The sequence below is a fragment of the Schistocerca piceifrons genome, chromosome 2 (assembly GCF_021461385.2).
Source record: "Schistocerca piceifrons isolate TAMUIC-IGC-003096 chromosome 2, iqSchPice1.1, whole genome shotgun sequence".
In the NCBI taxonomy this organism is placed as follows: domain Eukaryota; kingdom Metazoa; phylum Arthropoda; class Insecta; order Orthoptera; family Acrididae; genus Schistocerca; species Schistocerca piceifrons.
This window is the reverse complement of record NC_060139.1, coordinates 935293710-935320303: the sequence shown is the minus strand read 5'-3', so window position 1 is coordinate 935320303 and position 26594 is coordinate 935293710. Positions and strand designations below refer to the sequence as shown.

General features: G+C 40.3%; 1 protein-coding gene across 1 annotated transcript in view; it reads left to right on the top strand.

Annotated features, from left to right (window-relative positions):
- LOC124775659 (cullin-associated NEDD8-dissociated protein 1) overlaps positions 1 to 26594 on the top strand; it is a 168236-nt gene that overhangs the window by 118730 nt on the left and 22912 nt on the right. Inside the window, exons 17-18 of the mRNA XM_047250487.1 lie at positions 10939 to 11137; positions 11518 to 11775. Of these exons, the coding sequence (XP_047106443.1) occupies positions 10939 to 11137; positions 11518 to 11775 (457 nt within the window). The remainder of the gene's footprint in view (positions 1 to 10938; positions 11138 to 11517; positions 11776 to 26594) is intronic.

The window sequence follows — 26594 nt, the reverse complement described above, 5'->3', positions numbered from 1 at the left end:
GTGAAGGTCTTGCTACTGTAGACACCAACTTACAGAGGAAGAAAGTAATCCTCCCCCCCCCCCCCCCCCCCCCCCCCCCACCCCCCCCCCCCCCCCCCCCCCCCCCCCCCTTCATATCTGCAACTGAGGCTATGCATCTTTAGCTTTTTGTTTTGATTGTGGACAGCGTGTTCTTTGGTATGCTTAGGTTTACATTATTAAATGACATTTTATATGCAGCTATTGCGGTAACAATTCAGGATGACTCCTCTTGGACATTGTCATTAATTTTGGTGTTGTTTATTTCCTAGTTTCATACACTATCGAGCACTTTTTCTTAGTAGTCATTTTATCCATTGTTAGAAAAAAGCGTACTTAGGTGTACATTATTATGCAGCAACCTCACAATCAGAGTACGGCCAACTCCACGCAATATGTCAAGTGACAAGTTTCACTGGCTCGGGTATAGATGGCCCACGAATAGGATGGTGCCTGCGAGTGACTGTTGCTGTACCATGGGTTTGTTTGTAGGTGATACCTTCCAAGATGTAATAATTGTGGCTGAGGATATAGTTGGCCATGGTGACCAGGAAGGAGGTTGTAGGTTTGGAACCCGTTGAGTGTTTGGAAAGGCAGTGTTCAGTAGTGGCGAGGCCATAGGCATTAGGATGTTAGTGTAAAGGGAGGTGACTTCAGTAGTGATGAGGAGGGACACCTTATGGTGAAGGAACAGGAACTGTGGAGAGTCAATGGAGGAATTGGTTGATGTCTTTTACGGAGGAGGGCAGTCTGCAGGTGTTGGGCTACAAGAACAGATTGCCTCAGTGGGGGCACAGTATCTGGGCACAGTGGGGCATTCTCGGTGGTTGGGTTTATAGACTTTAGGAAGCATCTAGAAGGTAGGAGTGCAAGGAGTGTTGGGGATGAGGAGAGAGCGATGTTTGTGGGAGAGCTTCTGGAATGGGCCTAAGGATTTGAGGAGAGGCTGGAGATCCTGTTGAATTTCTGGAATGGGGTCACTACAGCAGGATTTGTAGATGGAAGAATCTGACAGCTGGCAGAGACCTTTCACCAGTTAAATCCTTCCTGTTCAAAACCATAGTGGCGGAGTCTTTGTCAGCGAGTATAATTATAATTATAAGGTTGGGATCAGTTTTTAGGTGGTGGATTGCAGTTCTTTCTGTGGATGTAGGGTTTGCTTGCATGTTTAGGGGTTTGGGGGAATGATGTTGAGGTAAGGTTTGACGTTAAGAAATTCGGGAAAGTTAATGGGGTGATCTGGGGGGGCAGTTGGGGTGGATCACAGTTGGCTGGGGAGGATTGAACTGAGTCAGGAAGGGTTCATTATTGGATTCGGATTGAGTCTGATTGGTAGGTTGGTGGCGAAAGTGTTTTCCACTGTAGGGACTGGGAGAAGGAGAGAAGATCTTTAAAAAGTCCAGCAGATTGAGTTTGGGAGTGGAGTGGAAGGTAAGGCCTTTGGAAAGTACTGATGCTCCTGTGGGAATAAGGCTTTTGGAGGAAAGGTTCTTGCCTTTGTTTTGGATTTGTTTAGGTTCTGGATTCTGTATAGTGGTGGAAGGGAGTTTTTGAGTGTTTGGTAAATGTAAAAGGTCTGTGAGACAATGCATGTCAGTTATGAGGGACCAAGGTCTGTGAGGCAGTGCTTGTCAGTTACGAGGGGACATGGGGGAGGTTTAGAGGCTGTTGTAGAGGTGGTGGATAGTGGTCCAAGGTGGCAGTAAGAGGTTGAACAGATTGGATAGCTTTTTGAGGTGTTGTTGTGCATGCTGCCCTAGATCCTGGAGGGCAAGAGTTTGTGTGTGAGATGGTGCACAGGAATTTCGGGTTGCAGAGCAGGAGAATTTTATGGATGGAGATGAGATATTGAAAGGAGAACTGGAAATTTGGACCTGATTTACATGGTTTTGCAGGACTAGGTTGGTGAAAGCTAGGGCTGGCAGAACTAGAACAAGTTGAGGTCACTACAGAAGGAGGAGTTGCAACTAGAGATGTGTAATTTAATGGGAAGACCATTTGGGGAATTCCATGAGCCAGGCAACAATGCAGGAACAGTATGTAGGACTTTGTTCTGGCTAGGGATAAGGAAATTTTTCTGTATTGGCGCTGATGGAAGGAGTAAGGATTCAGGGTGGAGGATAAAAATGTGTAAAAATATGTAAATAACATAAAAAAATTAGCAAAATACATGAGGAATATCAGAAAAAGGATGGAATAGATGAGTTATGGAGAAACAAGATGAAACCTGATAGAGTAGGGCCGATAGTGAAAGGCAAAAACAAATTGGAATCAATGTGAAACACGATGGGACCTGAGACCAAAGATAAAAATACATAAAAAGACTAATGTGGGTTCTAGGTCGGTGTGCGGATATGTATGAAGAAAGGGCCTGCAAATGTGACTAGATTAGGTGATGTTAGTATGTGTGTACTGAAATAAAAGAGGATGAAGAGTTGGGGGGGGGGGGGGGGGGGGCTGGTAGGACAAGGTACAAGTTCATGTGACATAGGAAGATACAGAAAATAACACATGAAAATATGCAAGAGTGATGCAGGAAGAGGAGTCAGTCCTTGCTACCAACACCAGCTTTTCTGAATTGTGAACTGCACAGTTGTGAACTCTTCCTGCGTTATATCCTACATTCCTGTAAGCCCCCTGGCCTCAGCTGTTGTTAGTCACTGTCTTCCCCCCCATATATCCCCTTCTCTGTTTGCACTCCAGCACTACACAGTCCTCTATTCCACCAACACACTCACAGTCCTCTGTTCCACCAACACACTCACAGTCCTCTATTCCACCAACACACTCACAGTCCTCTATTCCACCAACACACTCACAGTCTTTTTAATTCTCCTGTTTTCCACTCCCCTCCCCCCTCTCTCCCTCCGTCCAACCACCCATCTGTATCTAGCTGTCCTATCATCTCCCCACCATGTTTCTGTATGCTCCCACAGACAGAATTTTACTGTCTGCCACTCCTACTGTGCTATCCCTCCCCTCCCCGCCCCAGACTCTTCCTTACCCCACACCAAACAGAATGCTGCTCCTATCATGCACTGTTGCTCTATGTCTGGCCTCGATAGCCAGGGATGGTAGGTGTGTGCATGCACTGAAGGTCTTTTGGCCAAAGCTTACCAGTTTAGCTGTGTTTTTTGTTGTGCCTTTCTGCAACTCAACATATCCACTATATGGTGAGTAGAAATCTATCATTTTCATAATATTGTCATTATTCCATCCTGGATTTTCCATAGTAGTTACTCAGCCAGTCAGCTTAAAGTTTCATTGATCATTTTTCACAATAAATAGTAAGATGTGGAGAAAGTCATTTTACATTCACATTGCAAATTAATTTGTACATCTGGTTAGGTGCTGAACATTTCTAAGTATTTTTGAGAAAAAAAGGTATACAGATGTGAATTAGTGGTTCCTACCCATCACTTTTTACACATTACAATAACAGAAATTCTTCTACAGATTATGATGTTGAAGAGAAACTTCCTCAGTTTTTCATATTTTACTTTGCTGTTAGGCAGACATTTTATATCACTTTGTACGGATCAGAACTTGTTGTTGTAGCATTGTCGCCCCTTCAACAGACGTCTAAAAGATGATTGTGGGTGAGCACCACATGTTATTCTTATAGCACGTTTCTAAGCAAAGGAGAATTTCTTTAATAAAGATGAACTATCCCAGAACATTATTACATATTACGTTATTGAATACAAATATGCAAAATATGACAACTTACTGATTTTTCTCTTATTAAAATTCGCAATGATTCTAAGTACAAATGTGGCTGAACTAAGTTGTTTTAAGAGTTCCAAAACATAGGTTATCCAATTCTAATTCTCTTCAATATGAACACCTAGGAATTTTGAAGTATCCACCCTATTTATTATTTCCTTACTCTATGCAACACTTATCATTGATGTAGTATTCCTAAACGTGAGGAACGAGTATGTTGTGTGTTTTTAAAATTGAGGATAAGACCATTCGCAGAAAACAAATCTTGGATACTTTTAGAACGTTCTTACCATTTCTTCTGTTTATGTATGTGTGATTGGATTTATTAAAGTGCCAGTGTCATATGAAAAAAGAACTGATTCTGCTTGTTGTATATTGGACAGAAGATCATTTACATACATGAACAACAATAGTGGACCTAAGATTGAGAGTTTGAAGTGAGACAGGGTTGTAGCCTATCCCCGATGTTATTCAATCTGTATATTGAGCAAGCAGTAAAGGAAACAAAAGAAAAATTCGGAGTAGGAATTAAAATCCATGGAAAAGAAATAAAAACTTTGAGGTTCGCCGATGACATTCTAATTCTGTCAGACAGCAAAGGACCTGGAAGAGCAGCTGAACGGAATGGACAGTGTCTTGAAAGGAGGATATAAGATGAACATCAACAAAAGCAAAACGAGGATAATGGAATGTAGTCGAATTAAATCGGGTGATGCTGCAGGAATTAGATTAGGAAATGAGACGCTTAAAGTAGTAAAGAAGTTTTACTTTTTGGGGAGCAAAATAACTGATGATGGTCGAAGTAGAGAGGATATAAAATGTAGACTGGCAATGGCAAGGAAAGCGTTTCTGAAGAAGAGAAATTTAACATCGAGTATAGATTTAAGTGTCAGGAAGTCATTTCTGAAAGTATTTGTATGGAGTGTAGCCATGTATGGAAGTGAAACATGGACGATAAATAGTTTGGACAAGAAGAGAATAGAAGCTTTCGAAATGTGGTGCTACAGAAGAATGCTGAAGATTAGATGGGTAGATCACATAACTAATGAGGAGGTGTTGAATAGGATTGGGGGGAAGAGAAGTTTGTGGCACAACTTGACTAGAAGAAGGGATTGGTTGGTAGGGCATACTCTGAGACATCAAGGGATCACCAATTTAGGGTATTGGAGGGAAGTGTGGAGGATAAAAATCGTAGAGGGAGACCAAGAGATTAATACACTAAACAGATTCACAAGGATGGGAGATGAAGAAACCTGCACAGGATAGAGGAGCATGGAAAGCTGCATCAAACCAGTCTCTGGACTCAAGATAATAACAACAACAACAACAACAACAACAACAACAGCAACAGTAAACTTTCTTAGTAATTTAGAGTAGTTTTTGTAGTGTGTAACTAATGCACGATCTCCACTTGTTCTTGCTAAAAGATACATTTCTCTTTTCCTTTCACAAGAATGCTTTAATCTCTCTGGTGATACATGGTTTTTTACATGGCCTTTTTAATTAGCTTATGCAAAGAGCTATTTTAGAATAATGATATGAATTTATCATGGTACAGATTAAATTTTATGTTAGTATTTGCTTCATTATAAGTTTCATCCTAGGTCATATCTGTAAACTATTCTTAAAAATATTTGTTTGGAATAATTGATTATTCTAACTGATTCCCACTTGAGGAATATACATACTGTAAGGCACTAAGGTGTTTATCCTAACTAACTGTGCAATGTGATCAGAGAGAGCATTTGTTACTTGGTAAACAGTTATTTTCTTGTTTTGAGTTCCACCAAGGAGAAAAAGTTACCAGTTTCCTACTGCCTTCATCCACCCCTATTGAAAAGTTAATTACTAAGATCAAATTGAAGGATGCATATAACTTTTCCAGCTCATTTTTCGTATCAGAACTTTTAAAAGTCCATGTTCAAGTCACCATAGACCATTAACAGCTTTCTGCTGTCTGACAATAGCACAGTAAGGAGTCCAGATTCCTCATAAACAATTTAAAACTTCTGAGTGGAGATCAGTATACAGTTACAATTAAAAGTGAACTATTTTTCAGTATTAATTCAGAAGCACACAATTCTATGTGGTGATCACTACAAAATCTATTTGTCTCAATATTTTTTAACTGATGTTCTTACTTAAGTATCAACTCACCATTTTCCCATGTTAGTTCTGCAACAGTAAGCTGCTATAGTGTAGTCTTTTTTATGTAACTTATCTAACCCCATGGTTATATGCTATTCAGACTGGCACAGAATGTCGTACCTCTTCAGAGCTCTCTAAATGTCCCAAAAAAGGCAAGAAGCTCTTCTACCTTATTACTCAGTCCTCTGATATTTTGAAGAAATATGCGAAACTTTACTTTCCAGTGAATTCTTAAGCATTTTGTGGGGCTCTTCTGACCTCTTTCAGTTAATACAGGGCTGTCATGGCGCTGCAGGACTTCCACATAAACGACTTTTATCATCCCTGATGGTGTAATTACTGTTCTTAGCCAGGCTGTTCGCTCCTCCACATACTGCAATAACCTGATCCTCTTTGTCAGGAGTATAGACACATGAATAATGATCAAAAACTGTATCTGCTTACATACAGAAACTACATAAACAGAGAAAGATTGTGTGAACAATTAATTTTACCAACAAAAAATGATGTGATTCAACTACCAGATCTGTGAATACAGAATATGATAACAGGGGAAGAAGACTGTACTGAAATCCTGGGATAAAATAGTAAACAGAGATAAAAGCATAAACTTTCCAGTATAATTCAAAAATTCACTCAATGTTTCTTATTGTGCATCCACAGGAAAGAATTCCAATGTTGTTCATTGTATTTAAAAGTATTGTTATTTACCATACTGACAACTATATGTAGTGTGTTTCTGTTTAGTGTTTAGGACAACCGCAAAACTTGTTCATCTTTACATGTAATGTGTAAGAATATCTTTGAATAACAGATAAGTTAGGAATTATTATTATTATTATTATTATTATTTTCTTTTTTTTGGGGGGGGGGGGGGCAAGTGAAGTGGATCCTTTTCAGATACTTCAGTTATAAAAATGTTTCATTTGTCACATGGATTCTAGTGGATAGCATGTAGTAATGGTGAGTGTGTTTCTCTTGACAAACCATAGTAATTAACAAAAATTTTCAAGCTATTAACATAAAATAATTGATGTGAAAAGTTGGTGCTGCTTCATGAACACTTGTGCCCCTCCTCCCACCCTCCCTACAAAAATGTAAGGAAAATAAGTTCATTGTGGATACCACAGAAAACTACTCTAATTCAGTGCTATTACAAATTATTCTAATCAGTGCTACTATATCGTTCGCTGAGATAGCAGTTGAGTAACATAGACTCTGCCTACAAGCAACGCAAAACTGCTTGTATGGTTCTGGCGTGAGGAAGATTCATAATCTCACTGAAGTAGAGTGCTTCTGAGCTCTGAAATTTAAGCAGTGACGCAGTTCCACTTTGCATCCAGATGGCCAGTCAGTTTACTACACATACTTCACATCTCATTTGTCACATCAGGCATGAGCAGAAAGTTTTTGTTAATCAGTCATTTACAGTGATCCTTATAAAGTATCAGCTGAAGATTGTATCATCCTAAGTACAAAACTTCTTTGTGAAAACAAGTCTACTTAATATACATTGAGAAAAACCTTCAATAATTAATATATACTGTAAAATGCTCTGACTTGGCACACAATAGTTAAATTATTTTGTTTATATGTATCTAGAGATCTATATTGTCTCTTAAGTGTTTCTAGTAGTTACCCTGTAACATTTACTTACAAAACATGAATAATAATATTATAAAGTTGAGTAATATCTTAAAGAAAGTTGCTACCACATTTACTCGAATCTAATCCGCACTTTTTTTCCGCTTTTTGTAATCCAAAAAACCGCCTGCGGCTTAGTCGAGTGCAAAGTAAGCGGAAGTTCTGAAAAATGTTGGTAGGAGCCACCACAACTAACTTCTGCCATCGAATATGTGTAGTGCTACACAAGCATGCTTTGCAGGCACAAAGATAAATTCTGGCACCAAAACCTCTGCGTCAGTAAATAAATGTAAAAAAAGTAGAAGACAAGCTTTTTTTCTCCGCCCCGAGTTTCGACCACTGCATTTTCATACATTATCCAACGAAGTAAATAGAAATTCCGTATTGTTCATCTTCGAATGTAGCAGCCTTTCAAATATTCATAGCAACAAAAATAAATTTCTTTACACAAAAATACCAACAATGCACAAGGCTTTAGGATTGTTGCACGAGTTGGTACACTGGGGCTCATTAAGATTTCAGGTAGCGACACCTGTTGCTTCGTGGTGTTTTGTGAAGTGCTTGTTGGTGTTAGTGAACCATAATGAAGCGCTTTCATTATAGTGCCAAATTCAAGAGGGGAGTTATTTCTTTTGCGGAACGAAGTTCTAATTGTGCTGCAGGTCTGTGATACGGGATTGATGAGAGCAATGTCAGGCGATGGTGACTGCAGAGAGACAAATTATTTGAATGTTCAAGTAGCAGGAAAGCATTTAGTGGGCCAAAGTGTGGCTGATATCATGCACTAGAAGTTATTGTAAATGAATTTATTAAGTAACAGCGTCAGAAATTCCTGCCTGTGAACACTGAAATTTTAAAAATTAAGGCACATAAAACTACTAGAGAGCAAAAGATCGAAAATTTTAAGGCAAGTCGCAGCTAGATTGATTTGTTTATGAAGTGCTGGGGTAGGGTTTTTCACTTTGGAGGCAAACTTCAGTTGCACAGAAGCTGCCGAAAAATATGATGAGAAACTTGTGAATTTCAGCGCTTCGTAATTAGGTGGCGCACAGATAGGAAATGCTGACCAAACTCCCATATATTTTGACATGCCATCAAATTACACGGTTGATGCCAAAGGAAAGAAAGACATAAGTGTTCTTACATCAGGGGGTGAAAGACAGCAGAAGTCAGTCATGCTTGCTTGCACAACAGATGGACATAAATTACCCCCATTCATAGTTTTCAAGTGAATGAGTTTACTGAAATTGAAAGTGTTTCCAAAAACTGTAATTTTATGAGCATACGATACAGGGTGGTTTTCGGAGGACACGGTGCTGGAATGGATTAGGCGTGTGTGGAATCGTCTTCCTGGCACAATGCTCGGTTTACGCAGTCTGTTGGTATTAGATGCGTATGCAGGCCATACATCACCTGCAATAAAACGAAAAATAGAGGAAAGCAAAACCGACTTGGCAGTAATTCCAGGCAGGATGACGTCAGTTCTGCAACCACTTGACATCTGTTTGAATAAACCATGCTTAAACTCATGTACACAGACTGGCTTTCGAAAAGTGACAGACAACTGCATGGAAGTGTGTTCCAAATGAGACTGTACAGCAAGCATTTAAAAAATGTTTGATATCCAATGCACTAGATGGTACAGAGGACGATGCTCTGTATGAAGAAATGAGCAACAAAGAATCAAGTGATAGTGATTCAGAAACATGACTGATATTTTAAACATTTCATATAAGATGTATTACAAACCTAATAAAATTTTGTTTTAAATTTCAGCGTTTAATTTCATCCTTATTTTATAAGTGTTGCTACTCTACATTGCACAGGATAGAAAAGCGTGGGGAGCTGCAGCAAACCAGTCTACAGACTGAAGACAACAACAACACACTATGCATTTGAAGTCATCACTAAAAATCTGCTACGACTATCCGACTGGCAAGACTGTTTGGGATGTATGTCGATACGGCCAGCACTACATTCTAAAATTTTTCCTACCTGTGACAAAAGATGGTTGTTAACAGGAACTTTTGTGAATCATGAATCACATTTATTATTCTCTTCACCATAAAAATAATACGAATGTAAACATTATGCCATGTATTCTTTCGTGTTTGCTGCCTAATAAACTATGAAACTAGAGTGAGACAACAGCAGACGCAGAATAATATACATATCATGTCATGTTTATATATGTATTATTCTTATGCTGAATAGTGATGCAGTCAGAAATGAAGCACGGCAACTGACTAGATTTTTAAATCTAAGATGACTCTAATTTCTGTGCAGAATGTAATGTACTAAAGAGGCGTCTGGAAAGATTTTCAAACAGAGAAAAATTTTCGCTAAGCTCTCGTTCAGAACATCTATCATACGCAGTCTATTATTTGGTTCTTGTTGATCATTATCAAAGAAAGCAGCAGTGTAAGTAACAACAAATAGCAGTCTCTTGCCATTGTTTCGCTAATGAGACAATTCCTCTCTCTCTCTCTCTCTCTCTCTCTCTCTCTCTCTCTCTCTCTCTCTCTCCCTCTCTTTTTAAAGCGGCAGTTGCTATGAGAGGCGACAGGTCATCAACACTTATCAGAATGCGAAAATTCATGACACAGAACAATAATGCATTTCCAGCTTAGTGTAACGTAAACACCTATAACAAAGGGAACGGCACTTATCAGATCAAAGCAAAATAAGCAATCGATTCAAACCAAACTAAGCACGTGAAAAAGGAAGGATACCCGTATAAATACGGACAGAGCGCCTGGCACATAGCAATGGCTGCCTGGTAAGGCTTAACTGCTAAGCTTACGACTCGAACCAAACTACTGTAGCTGTATCTTCATCCATTCAACCTAAATTGTGTCTCATGTTACAATGGACCAACTTGGTTTCAATTCTCTCCCCTTGAATTTCGAGCCCCAAATTTCAATGCGTCTTAGATTGGGGAAATTTTTTCCCCTTGATTTGAAGTCTCATTTTTCAGTTGCGGCTTAGATTCGAGTGTGGCTTTGATTCGAGTAAATACGGTAACCAAATTCTGTTAAATGAGAAGCATAACTACGAATCAGTCATGAAATTCTAAGTAACTGTAGTCTTATGGTACTGACTCAGCTCCAACATCTGGATATATTTGAGATATTTGCTATCTACTTCTGCAGTGTTGGAGCACTGTATACTAAAAATGCACTGCAGAAGGCGGTCCAATAAGTCATGTTTGTATGATATATGATCCCAATATGGGATTTATATACAATATCGGATATTAAACAAAAACTGTTGATACAAATTAATTTTGGTGGAATAAACCACCAAAACATTTCTCAGAGATTTTAATATAAAACTTGCACTTTTATCATGTACTTTTTGGTTATGTGTCATGTAATGTACCCTACCAATTCTTTCTTTCAGTGACCTTAGTAGCATCACTAGTTTGAAGCAAGTTATATTGAACTCATTCTCGCCACCATCTGAAGAGATAAAATCAGCTGCCTCATATGCACTTGGGAGTGTTGCTGTAGGCAACTTACCGCAGTACCTGCCATTTGTATTGCAGGAAATTGAGGCTCAACCAAGAAGGCAGTATCTCCTCCTCCACTCACTGAAAGAGGTTTGTTGCAGTGTATTATTTTCCATTGATGTTCATTGGCTAGGGTGTGACATCATTGTATTCATTGCTTGTACAATATTATGTGCTACTTGTTCCCTCATTAACTAAAATGCAACTGAATGTAAGTGATGATAGAAGTGTGTATCAGATATGGGTTTGAGTCCTGATCTGCCTTTCATTGGTCGTTTTCTACGCATCTAGAAATCACCCTTAAGAGAGAGTGTGTGTGTGTGTGTGTGTGTGTGTGTGTGTGTGTGTGTGTGTAAGATGAAAGAAACAGCTTTTCTTTTAGGTTTTGTAAAGAGTTCTGGGAAATGACACTACATGTTGGTAACAAACAACCAGGATCATTAAAGCTGATTTGTGTTTTTACTCTTCAGATCATATCATGGCAGTCATCTAGTCCTGGTGGTATTCAGTTATTGCAGCCATTTGTACCTGCTATATGGCAGCAGTTGTTTCGTCACTGTGAATGCGGAGAAGAAGGAACACGTAATGTTGTTGCAGAGTGTTTGGGAAAACTTACACTAATTGATCCAGGAGTCCTCTTGCCACAGCTTCAAAAGTCGCTGGCCTCAGAATCGGCACTTATGCGCACCACTGTCGTTACTGCTGTAAAATTTACCATTTCTGATCAGGTAAGTAGACATGATAGTTACCTGTTATGTCAGTTGGCTTGCATTTTGACAGAAATGTCACGTGTGCTTTCAGATCAAATGATACTTAATCATATGATTGAGACTGTAGTAATCTGTTGGTCTGTAACTCAGATTGAGTTAATTGAAATCATTATTTTAAACACAATGAAATAAATTCCATGGGCACGCACTGCATCTTCACCAAGTCAGGTCTACTTGTGCCATGAATGCTAGTGAAGAAAACACAGACTAAAGTCTAGTTTTGCCCTACATTTATTTCTCTGACAGATACTGATAATGAGGTAAAATTCTGTCATTTGTAAGAGATTCAAATAGAAATAGTCTGTGTGTGAAAACTTGGACTGTTGAGTAAACAAAGTAATTCACACTGTAGTGATTTAACATATTGGACCTTTAATGTTGTTGAATTCTATGGCCCTTAACTTTGGATGATAGAGTTAAAACTGTTGCCGTCTTATTGGGTGTGGCACATACCATTTAACATTATGAACGTAGAATGGTAATATGTTTGTGTTTGCTTACAGTCTTTATCACAAATGAATAGCTGTACAATTCAGATTGTGTCCCAACTGTTTTAAATGAGCTGAATGTTATTTTGACATATTGTCTGTTGGTTTTTCTCTGTCACAACTGTTTTAAGTGAGATGAACATTATTTTGATGTATTGCCTGTTGGTTTCTGTCTCGGGATCCATGGCTGATGTTTGTCTACAGATTTTCATGACATTACACTAGCACGTCTGAGTGACATTGTCGTATGTTCTTCCTCCATTGGTGGCAGAATGGAGTTGAGTCAGAGATTTTGCACCATTGTCTAAGGGCTTTCCACTGGTTATTATTGCTCAGGTTCTTCCCTTGCCACCTGCAACATTAGTTCACTGCAGCATTGGAATGTGGGCCTATTTATCTTGAAGTTTTCTTCATTGTTGTTGAACCTATTGTTATGTTTGTTAATTTCTATGGCGCTCCTAAAGGGAGGGGGGAGGAGGAAGTAGCTTTTCCACACAATGAAAACCTCTGTGTCAGTGAACTTCATTATGTGGTTGGTTTTATACAGTATGTGCTCCACCACAACCAATTTATTCACATGTGCCAACTTGTAATAGTGTTAATGTTTGATGATCATTCTGGAATCTTGGCCTGGCGAGTTTGAAAGTCTGCTGGAAGGCATGGACTTCGATGACTGCCCCTAGGTAGCACTGCTGTAATCTGCAACCACTGTTGTTGCTCCTGTAACTCTATGGAGACATGCTGATCCTCCTGCCCTATCAGCATCTGTGGCTGCCCTTTTAAAGCCAGCAGTGCAGCTGCTCAGTCAGTTGTGATGTCACTATCTGGTTGTATTGATCTCCCTACAAAATGTTGTTTTGGTTCTGGGTTCACTAGTTATTACAGTTTTGCTCATGGGTAATTCACAGCACTCATCATTACACTGTGTAATCTCCATTCTCTCTCTTGTTGTTGTCCACCTGTTTACTCTCGTGTGGCTCGCTGTTGACATCCTCTGCTCATCTCTCCAGGTTTTAAACTTGTTCCTGGTCTTGTTTGATACTGGTCACTATAACTGGTTGCAGGGTGTAAGGTTATCAGCATTCCAAAGGCACAAAACTTGTGCAGTTCATGGAACAGCAACAGCAATGGCTGCTCCAGCAGCTTCTTTCAATAGCAATTTCAACAACGACTGAATTGCTCTGTCAGGAAATTCAAATTTTGTACGGTCGGTTACAGGTTCAGAGTTCCCAACCTATCCAGGCTGTGGTGAATTCCCAGGTGGAGATCTACCAACCTGTATTTCCACTGTGCGATGCCACCGAAGAGGACTGGGACATGAATTAGCAGCAGTTGAATCAGCACATTGGCACCTTTCAGATCTCTGATGACCCTCTCAAACAGTGATCATTCTTTCTTGGTCTTCCCTGAAGACATTTTTCTTACTAAAGAAGTTGGCTCCACTCACGAATCCTGTTGCGCTCATGCTCAAGGATGTGTATTCATTGTTGTCACATTATTATTCCCAACGATTCAAATACAGTTGCATTGTGCCTCAAGTTCCATCAGTACCACAATTGGCTTGGCCAGCTGTACCGCTCTTGGTGACGGATTTGCAGAGGTCCAGTGAAAGTTGTGATTTCACTTGTACAAACCCTGCTTGCAAGACTAGGTGTGTAGATTCTTTGATCAGACACCATAGTGGTCAAATTAGCTTACACTCAGGAAGTAAGCACTTCTGCCCTAATACCAGGCAACCCTTCCCAGACACTATTTTGAAAACCTTGCACTCTCTTGAGATCACGCAGGCAGCAAGTGAACACATCAATCCTAAGTAGCAGTGGTCCAGTTGCCCCCTTGGGGACAGAATTCTCATAAGTCCTTTCCTGACGGTGACGACATGAGTCATCGATTTCAGAAGTCAGTGGCCTCTGGATAGCCTGTCACACCCTGTTGGCATAACAGTGAGGTCTCCCATCATATTTTGACTGCTTCACAGCCCACCATGTGCAGACTGTCCATATTGCTGGGAGAACTGCAGCTGTTGTCGGAAAGACAGGCATCTCCAAAATGTCTGTCATCAGCCATCAGGACAGTTGGATACAACACCCCATGAGAGTCAAGGGGCGATGCCTGAGCTTCAGGCATTTGTTCCTCAGGGCGATATTTCCACCACTAAGTTGTTCATCAACCTCATGATTACAAACTGGGATGCCTGTTTCCAGGTAGACAAGGAGCTAATGTTTCTTTCATTAACCTCTTAGCATATGCTGGTGTTGGTTCCCGTGACTTGGTCCTGCCATCCTGTACATTTGTCAGGTATGGTGACAATTTGATTTCCCTACTGGGTAAATTGACAATCAAAACTGCATACAACAGCTGTTTGTTGTCGATAGTCACTCAGCTAGCAACATGGTTTGCATGCCTTCTTGCTGTATGGATTCTCCATCACTGATAAGGTTCAAGTTGTCTCAGACACGGTTCCTTTCCAGGAGCTTCATGTCCTCCATACCACCTTTCCACCTCTATCCGAACCTGACCTGGCATCCACTGCAGGTTTCAAGGCTCATATCTCCTTACATCCAGGTGCAGGGCCCTGTTTCTGCCAGGCACATCCCATAAATGTCTCCTTACTAGTGACTGTTGAGCTGTCAAGTAAGAACTCGATTGCCTCCGTGAAACTTTCCTTGCCAATTATGCAGATAACCTCCTCATTTCTTATCTTACCTTCACACCTAATTTTTAACATTCTTATGTAGCACTACATCTCAAACATTTCGATTATCTTCTGTTGCAGTTTTCCCATAGTCCATGTTTCACCACTATACAATGCTGTGTTGCACGTGAACATTCTCAGAAATTTTTTCCTCAAATTAAGGCATATGTTTGATACTAGTAGGCTTTTGTCAGCCAGGAAAGCCCTTTTTGCCAGTGCTGGTGTGCTCTGCTCATCATGGGTTATTTTACTGCTGAGATAGCAGAATTATCTAACTTTGTCTGCTTCAAGATCACCAGTTCTTAATTTTTTGAGAACATTTCTTGTGGAGAACAGTGTTTTTTCTTAGTACTTTAAAATGAACATAAATGGTCTCGACTACAAGAAACCTATCGTTTTTGTGATTACCAGTTTGGTAGTTACTGACTATCTTCAGATCTCATACTTTGATGGTAGGCAGTAGCGAAGAATGGAGCAGGTTAACGAACTCCATGAACTGGGAGCAGTGGACATGCGTGGAGTTCGTAACACCTGCTCCGATCCTTGCCACTGCCTGCCATCTTGGTGTGAAGTCTGAAGATGGTCAGTAACTTATCAACACAAAAATAAAGGTTTCTTGCAGTCGAGACTGTGTTAATTTTAAAATCCCCAATTTGGATGTTAAGTTTCTCGCTGTCTTCATTTTTGCTTCCTCATTGTCTTTCTTCAATTTAACCCCGGTCCATATTCTATTTTTCTTGGGATGTTCATTTTTGTCCTGTTGTCCTCAGGCTAGGGCTCCCAGAGCAGTTTTCAGTTTATTATGCGGAATTGTGTGCCATCTTGAGGTAACTGGAGTAGATGGGACAGTGTCATGGTAAGAAATTCCTGATCTGCTCATATTTCCACAATACCTCCTCACTATTGGTCATGTGTACCCCGCAAATCGGATGGTGCATGATGTGCAGAGCACTCTCCTTGTATTGCAAATACAGGACGAGGAAATAACTTTCTGCTGGGTTCCAGGGTGCATCCAGGGAAACAAACTTGCTGATGTGGCTGCTGAGGGGCCTTGCTCCCTTCCACCTCCTGCAGGATGTTCAGTCCCCCTGCAGGTTGTTACCTCATTTTTGCCCAAGAAGACTGTGTGTTGGTGGGAGGCTCAGTGGCTGGAAGTGAGAGTAATAAGCTACTCTGTGTAACACCTTCAGTGGGACTGTGGCTTAACTCCTTCTGACCACAGCAAAGAAGTATCAGCCCTTACATGACTTAGGGAGCCATTGCCCATTGATGTGTAGCTTTCTCTGACGACGTGAGGAGCCACTAGTGTGTCACAGGTGTGGGACACAGCTATCTGTACAACATATTTTAATTCAAACAGTTCTTGTGACAGGACATCGACAACTTTTATTCATTGTCAATGATAAAATTTCATAGTTTTGTAAAAATTGTTTCTAAAAAGAAAAACACTGCCTGGTTTCAGGACATAAGTCCTATTATATTGAGTATCTTTTATATGATGACCTGAGGTTGATATGGGTCTCCTGCGGGTTCTTCCCTCTATTATTAATGATACTGAGGTGCGTGTGATTCATCTTTTAAGATTTTGTGTGGAGTGCACATATGGGTTTTTTAGGTTAGAGAATTCCCTCCCTAGGCCCGACAAGACTCCTCCTGAGACGTGGCAAGGTAGTAGTAGGCAAAACACAACAGGGAATAACAATATTAATGTGGTAATAGTAAACTGCAGGAGTGTCTATAGAAATGTACCAGAACTGCTCTTATTAATAAATGGTCACAATTCCCACATAGTACTAGGGACAGAAAGTTGGCTGAAACCAGATGTAAACAGTAATGAAATTCTAAACTCAGATTGGAATGTATACCGCAGAGACAGGCTGGACAGTGAAGGGGGAGGCGTGTTTATAGCGATAAAAAGTGCAATAGTATCGAAGGAAATTGACGGAGATCCGAAATGTGAAATAATTTTCATGGTTAAAGCAGGCTCAAACATGGTAATTGGATGTCTCTATAGGCCCCCTGGTTTAGCAGCTGTTGTGGAAGAGCATCTGAAGGAAAATTTGGAAAATATTTCGAGTAGATTTCCCCACCATGTTATAGTTCTGGGTGGAGAATTTAATTTGCCGGATATAGACTGGGAGACACAAATGTTCATAACGTGTGGCAGGGACAAAGAATCCAGTTAAATTTTTTTAAGTGCATTATCTGAAAACTACCTTGAGCAATTAAACAGAGAACCGACTCGTGGCGATAACATATTAGACCTTCTGGTGACAAACAGACCCGAACTATTTGAAACAGTTAACGCAGAACAGGGAATCAATGATCATAAAGCGGTTACTGCATTGATGATTTCAGCTGTAAAAAGAAATATTAAAAAAGGTAGGAAGATTTTTCTGTTTAGCAAAAGTGACAAAAAAGCAAGATTTCCGAGTACTTGACGGCTCAATACAAAAGTTTTGTCTCAAGTACAGATAGTGTTGAGGACCAGTGAACAAAGTTCAAAACCATTGTACAATATGCAATTGATGAGTATGTGCCAAGCAAGATCGTAAGAGATGGAAAAGAGCCACCATGGTACTACAACGGAGTTAGAAAACTGCTGTGGAAGCAAAGGGAACATCACAGCAAACATAAATATAGCCAAAGGCTTGCAGAGAAAAAAAAATACGCAAAGCGAAATGTAGTGTGAGGAGGGCTATGCGAGAGGCGTTCAATGAATTCGAAAGTAAGGTTCTAGGTCCAGACACTCTGTGACCAAAATGGTACTGAAAAAGAGGATGACAGACTAAAGGCTGAAATACTAAATGTCTCTTTCCAAAGCTGTTTCACAGGGGAAGACTGCACTGTAGTTCCTTCTCTAGATTGTCGCACAGATGATAAAATGGTAGATATCGAAATAGACAACAGAGGAATAGAGAAACAATTAAAATCGCTCAAAAGGGGAAAGGTCGCTGGACCTGATGGGATACCAGTTCAATTTCACACAGATTACGCGAAGGAACTTGCCCCTTCTTGCAGCGGTGTACCGTAGGTCTCTAGAAGAGCGACCGTTCCAAAGGATTGGAAAAGGGCACAGGTGATCCCCGTTTTCAAGAAGGGATGTTGAACAGATGAGCAGAACTATAGACATAGATCTCTAACATTGATCAGTTGTAGAATTTTGGAACACATATTATGTTTGAGTATAATGACGTTTCTGGAGACTAGAAATCTACTCTGTAGGAATCAGCATGGGTTTCGAAAAAGGCGATCATGTGAAAGCCAGCTCGCGCTATTCGTCCACGAGATTCGGAGGGCCACAGACACGGGTTCCCAGGTAGATGCCATGTTTCTTGAATTCCGCAAGGTGTTCGATACAGTTCCCCACAGTAATTTAGTGAATAAAGCTAGAGCATATGTACTATCAGACCAATTGTGTGATTGGATTGAGGAGTTCCTGGATAACAGAACGCTGCACGTCATTCTCAATGGAGAGAGGTCTTCCGAGGTAAGAGTGATTTTGGGTGTGCCGCAGAGCAGTGTCATAGGACTGTTGCTATTCACAATATACATAAATGACCTTGTGGATAACGTCGGGGGTTGACTGAGGCTTTTTGCGGATGATGCTGTGGTATATTGAGAGGTTGTAACAATGGAAAATTGTACTGAAATGCAGGAGGATCTGCAGCGAATTGGCGCATGGTGCAGGGTATGGCAATTGAATCTCGATGTAGACAAGTGTAATGTGCTGCGAATACATAGAAAGAAAGATCCCTTATCGTTTAGCTACAATATAGCAGGTCAGCAACTGGAAGCAGTTAATTCCATAAATTCTGGGAGTAGGCATTATGAATGATTTAAAATGGAATGACCATATAAAATTAATCGTCGGTAAAGCAGACCCCAGACTGAGATTCATTGGAAGAATCCTAAGGAAATGCAATCCGAAAACAAAGGAAGTAGGTTACAGTATACTTGTTCGCCCACTGCTTGAATACTGCTCACCAGTGTGGGACCCATACCAGATAGGGTTAATAGAAGAGAGAGAGAAGATCCAATGGAAAGCAGCGCACTTCGTTACAGGATCATTTAGCAATCGCGAAAGCGTTACGGAGATGATAGATAAACTCCAGTGGAAGACTCTGCAAGAGAGATGCTCACAAGGGAACCTCCCCATCGCACCCCCCTCAGATTTAGTTATAAGTTGGCACAGTGGATAGGCCTTGAAAAACAACACAGATTGATAGAGAAAACAGGAAGAAGTTTTGTGGAACTATGAAAAAAATAAGTAAAATATACAAACTGAGTAGTCCATGCGCTAGGTGGGCAACATCAAGGAGAAGACGAGCCTAGCAGCGCCGTGGTTCCGTGGTTAGCGTGAGCAGCTGCGGAACGAGAGGTCCTTGGTTCAAGTCTTCCCTCGAGTGAAAAGTTTACTTTCTTTATTTTAGCAAAGTTATGATCTGTCCGTTCGTTCATTGACGTCTCTGTTCACTGTAATAAGTTTAGTGTCTGTGTTTTGCAACCGCACCGCAAAACCGTGCGATTAGTAGACGAAAGAACGTGCCTCTGCAATGGGAACCGAAAACATTTGATCGCAAGGTCATAGGTCAACCGATTCCTCCACAGGAAAACACGTCTGATATATTCTATACGACACTGGTGACGGCATGTGTGTCACATGACAGGAATATGTTGTCGACCCACCTAACTTGTACACTTGGCAAATGGGTAAAAAGATTCTTCTAGCTTGTTCGATTTAGGTTTTCTTGTGGATGTGATAATCACTCCCAAAAAAGTGATGAAAACATAAGAGTTTGTCACATAAACTGCAACAAATGAATGCAACAGTTTCACAGCCGCGCAGTTTTCCCCGTGCTCTGTGAAAACATATGTTTTCAAATTTTTCCGTGTGTAGACCGTCAAATCCTGCATATGTCCAAGCAAATCTGAACATGTCCTGGAATTTTGGAGAGTGAAGTTGATTATGTGTGAGTGCGTGAACTTTGATAATTGTCTTAAAATAAAAAATTAAAATCTTCACTCGAGGGAAGGCTTGAACCAAAGACCTCTCATTCCGCAGCTGCTCACGCTAACCACGAGACCACGGCGCTCCTGTACTCAAACTGTCCTTGATGATGCCTATCTTACACATAGACTACTCAGTTTGTATATTTTGTTTATTTTTTTCATAGTTCCACACAACTTCTTCCTGTTTTCTCGATTGATCTGTGTTCAGTTTTTCAAGGCCTATCCACTGTGCCAACTTATAGCTAAATCTGAGGGGGGTGCGATGGGGAGGTTCCCTTGTCAGTGCGGGCTTTTGTTGAAGTTTAGAGAACATACCTTCACCGAGGAGTCAAGCAGTATATTGTTCCCTCCTACGTTTATCTTGCGAAGAGACCATGAGGATAAAATAAGAGAGATTAGAGCCCACACAGAGGCATACCGACAATCCTTCTTTCCATGAACAATACGAGACTGGAATAGAAGGGAGAACCGATAGAGGTACTCAAGGTAACCTCCACCACACACCGTCAGGTGGCTTGCAGAGTATGGATGTAGATGTAGATGCAGAAGTCCGTAATTCTTTCCAAAATATTGGGTGTGAGATTGTAATGTGTCACAGATGGGCTCAGTCACTCATTATTTCTAAGGAGCCATCCAATCGAAGTCACCTGTCCCCTTTTTAACTCTCTCTGTACTGGTATTTTGTCCTTGATTTTTTTTTTCTAGTTATTCTGCTGTGTTTTGTTTTCCTTGTATTGAAGGCTTTTCTGATGCTCACCTAATTGAGGTTTTTTCATTTCTTGTATGTGAATGCAACTTGGTTTTTTGATTTTATTGTTATTTTTTCATAGATTTTCACCATGCTCATCCGTATACGATTCATGCAGTGGTGCTGATGACCTTGCTGTTAAGCATCCTGGATCTACTTAACTGCTGTCCAAATCACACTTAAGTGCTGCAGAGGGTTCATTGAACCACCTTCACACTAATTCTCTGTTATTCTACTCTTGAATAGGAAGCGGAAAAAAGAACACCTATATCTTTCTGCACACGCTTTAATTTCCCTTATTTTAAGATGATGATTGTTTCTCCCTATGTAGGATGGAGTCAACAAAATATTTCTGCTTTTAGAGGAGAAAGATTGTGACCGAGATTCCGCAAGAAGGTCTCGCCACAATGGAAAATGCCTCTGTTTGAATGATTTCCACCCCAAGTTTTGCATCATATCCATGACACTCTCCCGTATTTCCCGATAACACAAAAGGTACTGCCCTTCTTTGAACTTTCTCAGTCTACTCAGTTAATCCTTTATGGTAAGGATCCCACTGTGTGGCAGTACTCCAAAAGGGGTTGGACAAGAATAGTGCAGGCAGTTTCTTTAGTAGATCTGTTGCATCTTCTAAGCATTCTGCCAATTAAACGCAGTCTTTGCTTCACCTGCCCCACAACATATTGTGTGTGTTCTTTCCAATTTAAGTTGTTCACAGTTGTAATTCCTAGATATTTTAATGAGTTAATGGTCTTTAGATTTGATTGATTTATTGTGTAACTGAAGTTCAAAGGACTCCTTTTTCACACTGTACAGATTTCTTATCTAAATCATTTTGTAATTAGTTTTGATAGCTTTACTAGACTATAAACAACACCATCATCTGCAAAGAACTGAAGACAGCTGCTCAAATCGCCCTCTAAATCATTTATAAAGATAAGAAGCAGCAGAAGGCCTATAACACTATGATGGGGAACTCCAGAAATCGCTTTTATTCAACTCAATGTCTTTCCGTCAGTGATCTCTCTTGACAGGAAATCACGAATCCAATTGCATAACTGGGATGATATTCAGTAAGCATGCAGTTTGATCACAAGCTGCTGATGGGGTACGATGTCAAAAGCTTTCTGGGAATCTAGAAATAGGAAATCAGTATGAAATCCCTTGTTGCTAGCACTCAACACTTTGTGTGTGTGTGTGTGTGTGTGTGTGTGTGTGTGTCTGAAGAGCAAGTTCTGTTTAACAAGAATGATGTTCCTTAAATCCACGTTGACTGTATGGCAATACACCGTTCTCTTCGAGGTAATTCATAATGATCAAACCAACATGTGTTCCAAAATCCAGCTGCATATCGACTTTAATGATATGGGCCTTTAATTTAGTGGATTACTGTTATTGCCTTTCTTGAATATTGGTGTTTGTGTGCTACTTTCCAGATTTTGGGCACGGGTCTTCTGTCAAGTGAGCAGTTGAATATGATTAAGTATGGAGCTATTGCATCAGCATACTCTGAAAGGAACCTAATTGGTATACAGTCTGGATTGGAAGACTTCGTTTTATTAGGTGATTTAAATTGCTTCACTACTCTAAGGATATCTACTGCCAAGTGACTCACGTTGGCAGCTGTTCTTGATTCGAACGCTGGAATATTTACTTCATCTTCTTTGGTGAAGGAATTTCAGAAGGCTGTGTTTAGTAATTCTGCTTCAGGAGCACAGTCATCAATAATGTTTCCATTGCTGTTAGGCAGAGAAGACATTGACTTTGCCTTGTCTCTAGCATATTTTACATACGACTATAATCTCTGTAGATTTTCTGGTAGGTTTCGAGACAAAGTTTTGTTGTGGAATCTATTATAAACATCTCAAATTGAAGTCCACACTAAATTTCAAGCTTCTGTAAAAGATTGCCAATCTTGGGGATTTTGCATTTGTCTAAATTTAGCATGCTTTTTTTCATGGTTTTTGCAACTGTTTAGACCTGTTTTGTGATCTGTTGTTCGTTAATTTATTTGGTGTAAATCTATCAATTGCTGTCAATACTATTTCTTTGAATTCAAACTACATCTTGTATACACTTATGCAGTTAATTTGGAAGGATTGGAGATTGTGCCTCAGGAAGGCATCATGCAAATTTTTATCTGATAATTTGAATAGATATGTTTTTTTGTTTATTTTTACTTGATTTGGGAGTTACAGTATTCAGTCTGGCTACAACAAACCTGTGTCCACTAATTCCTGTGTCTTTTTTGATGCTTGTTATTAGCTCGGGATTATTTGTTGCTATGAGGTCAAGTGTGTTCTCAGAACTGTTTACTATTCGAGTGGGCTCATGAACTAATTGCTCAAAATAATTTTCAGAGAAAACTGAGTAGCACAATTTTGGATGATGTTTTATGCATACCTCCAGATTTAAACATGTAGTTTTGCCAAATTGTCGAGGGTAAATTGAAGTCGCCACCACTATAATGGTATGAGTCTCTAGTAATCCATCATGAAAAGTGGGATTGCATCTGGATATGAAGTACTCGAGTAATAACAACAAAACCAGCAGTTGTATTTGAATTCAACATTGTTTATTCTTTTTAAAATGTGCTACCAGTTTAGGCACCAAATGGTGTAGTCTTCAGGCCCTTGTGTATGTAAACATACATAACATGATAGAAGAGTATGAGAGCACAGACAACATAAGTCATATTTTATGGCTAAAAAGGGATAAATCACATCATAAAATTACGTAATAACTATATAGTATTGTTACCCATACGAAACAAAATTTAGTATATGCTTTGCATCCCCAACAACCACCTCCACTGCCCCCCCCCCCCCCCCCCCCCCCACACACACACACACACACACACACACACACACACACACACACGGACAAGTGCCATAATAGAGTTCAGAGGAACCCACACATGTGATGAGTTGCTGTAGAGTACTATCAGTGGAGCATGTGGCTATTTGTATACCATGTTTTACATTGTTTACATTTTTTGGGGTTTGGTATGTCAGTGGGTTTGTATTTTCCAGCGAACGTTTGGTCATTAGGTTTGTGTTGCATTTGTCCACTGCGGCCACTTGGTATTATGTTATAAGTTTCTTATAAGTTTCTTTCTTTTTTCTTTTTTCATTTTTTTTAAATCTCATATTGGTACCTGTTCTGGTGAGGAATATATGTGACTGCAATCTCTTTGCTGGTGTAACTCATTGTACACGTGGGTTCCCCTCAAGTCTGTTATGTCATTGCTGCAAAAAAAAAAAGGCTGTGTAAGTTGGATGCTAAATTTTGTTCTATGTGGGTAACAATACTGTTTTTAATTATGTAATTTTATGATGTTATTTATCCCTTTTTAGTCATAAACTATGATTTATGTTGTCTTTGCTCTCATAGTCTTCTATCATGTTATTTGTGTTTTCATATGCAGGGGCCAGAAGATGACACCATTTGACGTGGAAAATGGTAATCTGTTTTAAAAATAAAAATCCATGCTGGGTTCAAATACAGCTGCTGGTTTTCTTATCGTTATTAAAGTACCATAATTGTATGAGTTGGGGTATGTGTTTGAAATTAGACTCAAGTTTTCCTTGAACCTTTCAGCAATTGTATCATCTGAGCTTGGATGTCTGTAACAGAATCCAGTTATTATTTTATTTCGGTTGCCAAGAATGACCTCTACCCATACTAACTCACAGGAACTATCTACTACAGTTTTGCTACAAGATAAACTACTAACAGCAACAAACACTCCCATCACCAACTATATTTAGTCTGTCCTTTCTGAACACCATTAGTTCCTTTGCAAAAATTTTAGCTGAATTTATCTCCAGCTTTAGCCAACTTTCCATGCCTATAACTGTATTAGCAATAGTGCTTTCTATTAGCATTTGGAGCTCAGGTACTTTCCTAACACAGATACAACAATTTACAACTGTTATTCCTACATCTACATTATTACTGTGTGTGCCCTTCACCCATTGAGACTGAAGCCCTTTTTACGTTTTCCTGAGACCCTTTTAACATAAAAGAGCATCCAGTCCATGCCACACAGCCCCTGCTACTCGTGTAGCCAGCCGCCTGCTGCATGTAATGGTCTCCTGACCTATTTAGTGGAACCCGAAACCCCACCAACCTATGGCGCAAGTTGAGGAATGTGTGGCCTACACACTTGCAGAACCATCTGAGCCTCTGATTGAGGCCCTCCACTTGGCTCTGTACCAGAGGTCCACAATCAGTCATGTCGCCTAGGCTGCAAATAGTGAGCTCTGCTTTTGTCTTACAAGCAAGACAGGCAGCCTTTACTACTTCAGATAGCCACTCGAAGCCAGAGAGAATCTATTTTGATCCAAAGTGACACACATTGGTACCAACTTGAGCTACCACCTGCAATTGGTTGCACCCTGTGCTCTTCATGACATGCAGAGGGACCCGTGCCAAGTCTGTAATGACTCCACTTGGTACACACACGGAGTGCACAGTGCCTATCTTCCCCTCTTTGACAGCCATGTCCCTAAGGGGGCCCCATAACGTGCTTAACATTGGAGCTGGCAGCTCACAGTAATACCACCCTCTGTGACTGCCGGGATCTTGCAGGCTGAGAGGTTTCCTCTGATACAGGACAAGCGACTGTATTGGGCTGAGGGACATTGTCAACCACGGATAGCACCTGGAAACTGTCAGACCAACAGAGGAGACTTAATATTCAGCCCCCCCCCCCTCTTTTGCAGTCTGCCATGCCCTGAGATGACCTCCCACTCTACCACCGGTGAGGGGACAACCTTAATGTGAACAGTAATTGGGCTGGCCAATGGTGCGGACCAGTCGGCGGATTTGTGGGTCATGCTGGATGTCCATTGGATTCCCATGGCCAGTCCCAAACAGTTATGTCTGTCCACTGCAGCCTCAAGCTGTGTAACTGAAGCCAACACAGTCTGGAATAGAGAGTGAAGTGTCACCAACTCAGCTCGCGTCCACACGTAGCAATCAGTTCCTATCCATACTAAAGATGATGGAAAACTACACTACACAAACAAACCAAACAACATCAACATGCGCTGTAGAAGTCTACTGTAGATGATTACGAAAATGCGAGAACTGTATAATAAATTAGATTAATAAAATCAAACAACAGAAAATCCAGGATGGAATGTAACAAATTAGATTAACATGCAGATATTGAAAAACTAAACTACCAAAGCACACAGATGAGACTAAATAATACTTTTCTACACAAATAGAAATGCATGAACTGTGTCTAATGAATATTAAATTAACATGCAGAAATTCAAAAACTAAACTACCAAAGCTCACAGGTGAAACAATGTAATCTTCTCCTAGTTAGGAACTCATAAAGCATCCCAAAATTGGTTACTTCCCTCTTGTTGGTGTTCGTAGGCTGGTGGCAGCTGCCTGGCTGACCGGACTACTGTCTACGAGCAACCACTAGCTTTCAAAACAAACAAATGACTGTTGACATCCACTACATGCCATGAAACCACAAATCACCACCACCACCACCACCACCACCACCATTCATTGTCCTCAAGTTCTATGGCCGTTCCTGGCCTTTTTTGATTCTGCTCACTATAATTGCGGTATTGATGTTTGACCCAGTCATTCCGACATACTTTTCCACATGTACACGGCATGCAGTATTCCGAACATTGTGAATGGTTCTACTTTGTCCTTTACTGATTTGAGAAACTCTTTGATCTTCTTGGTCACTTTGTAAATCATCTTTATGCAGTGTTTGCACAATATGTGGCCAGTTCTGTCCTACATTCTGTGGATCTATGACAGAAAGGCCGTACCCAACAATTCTTCTTCCAGTGTG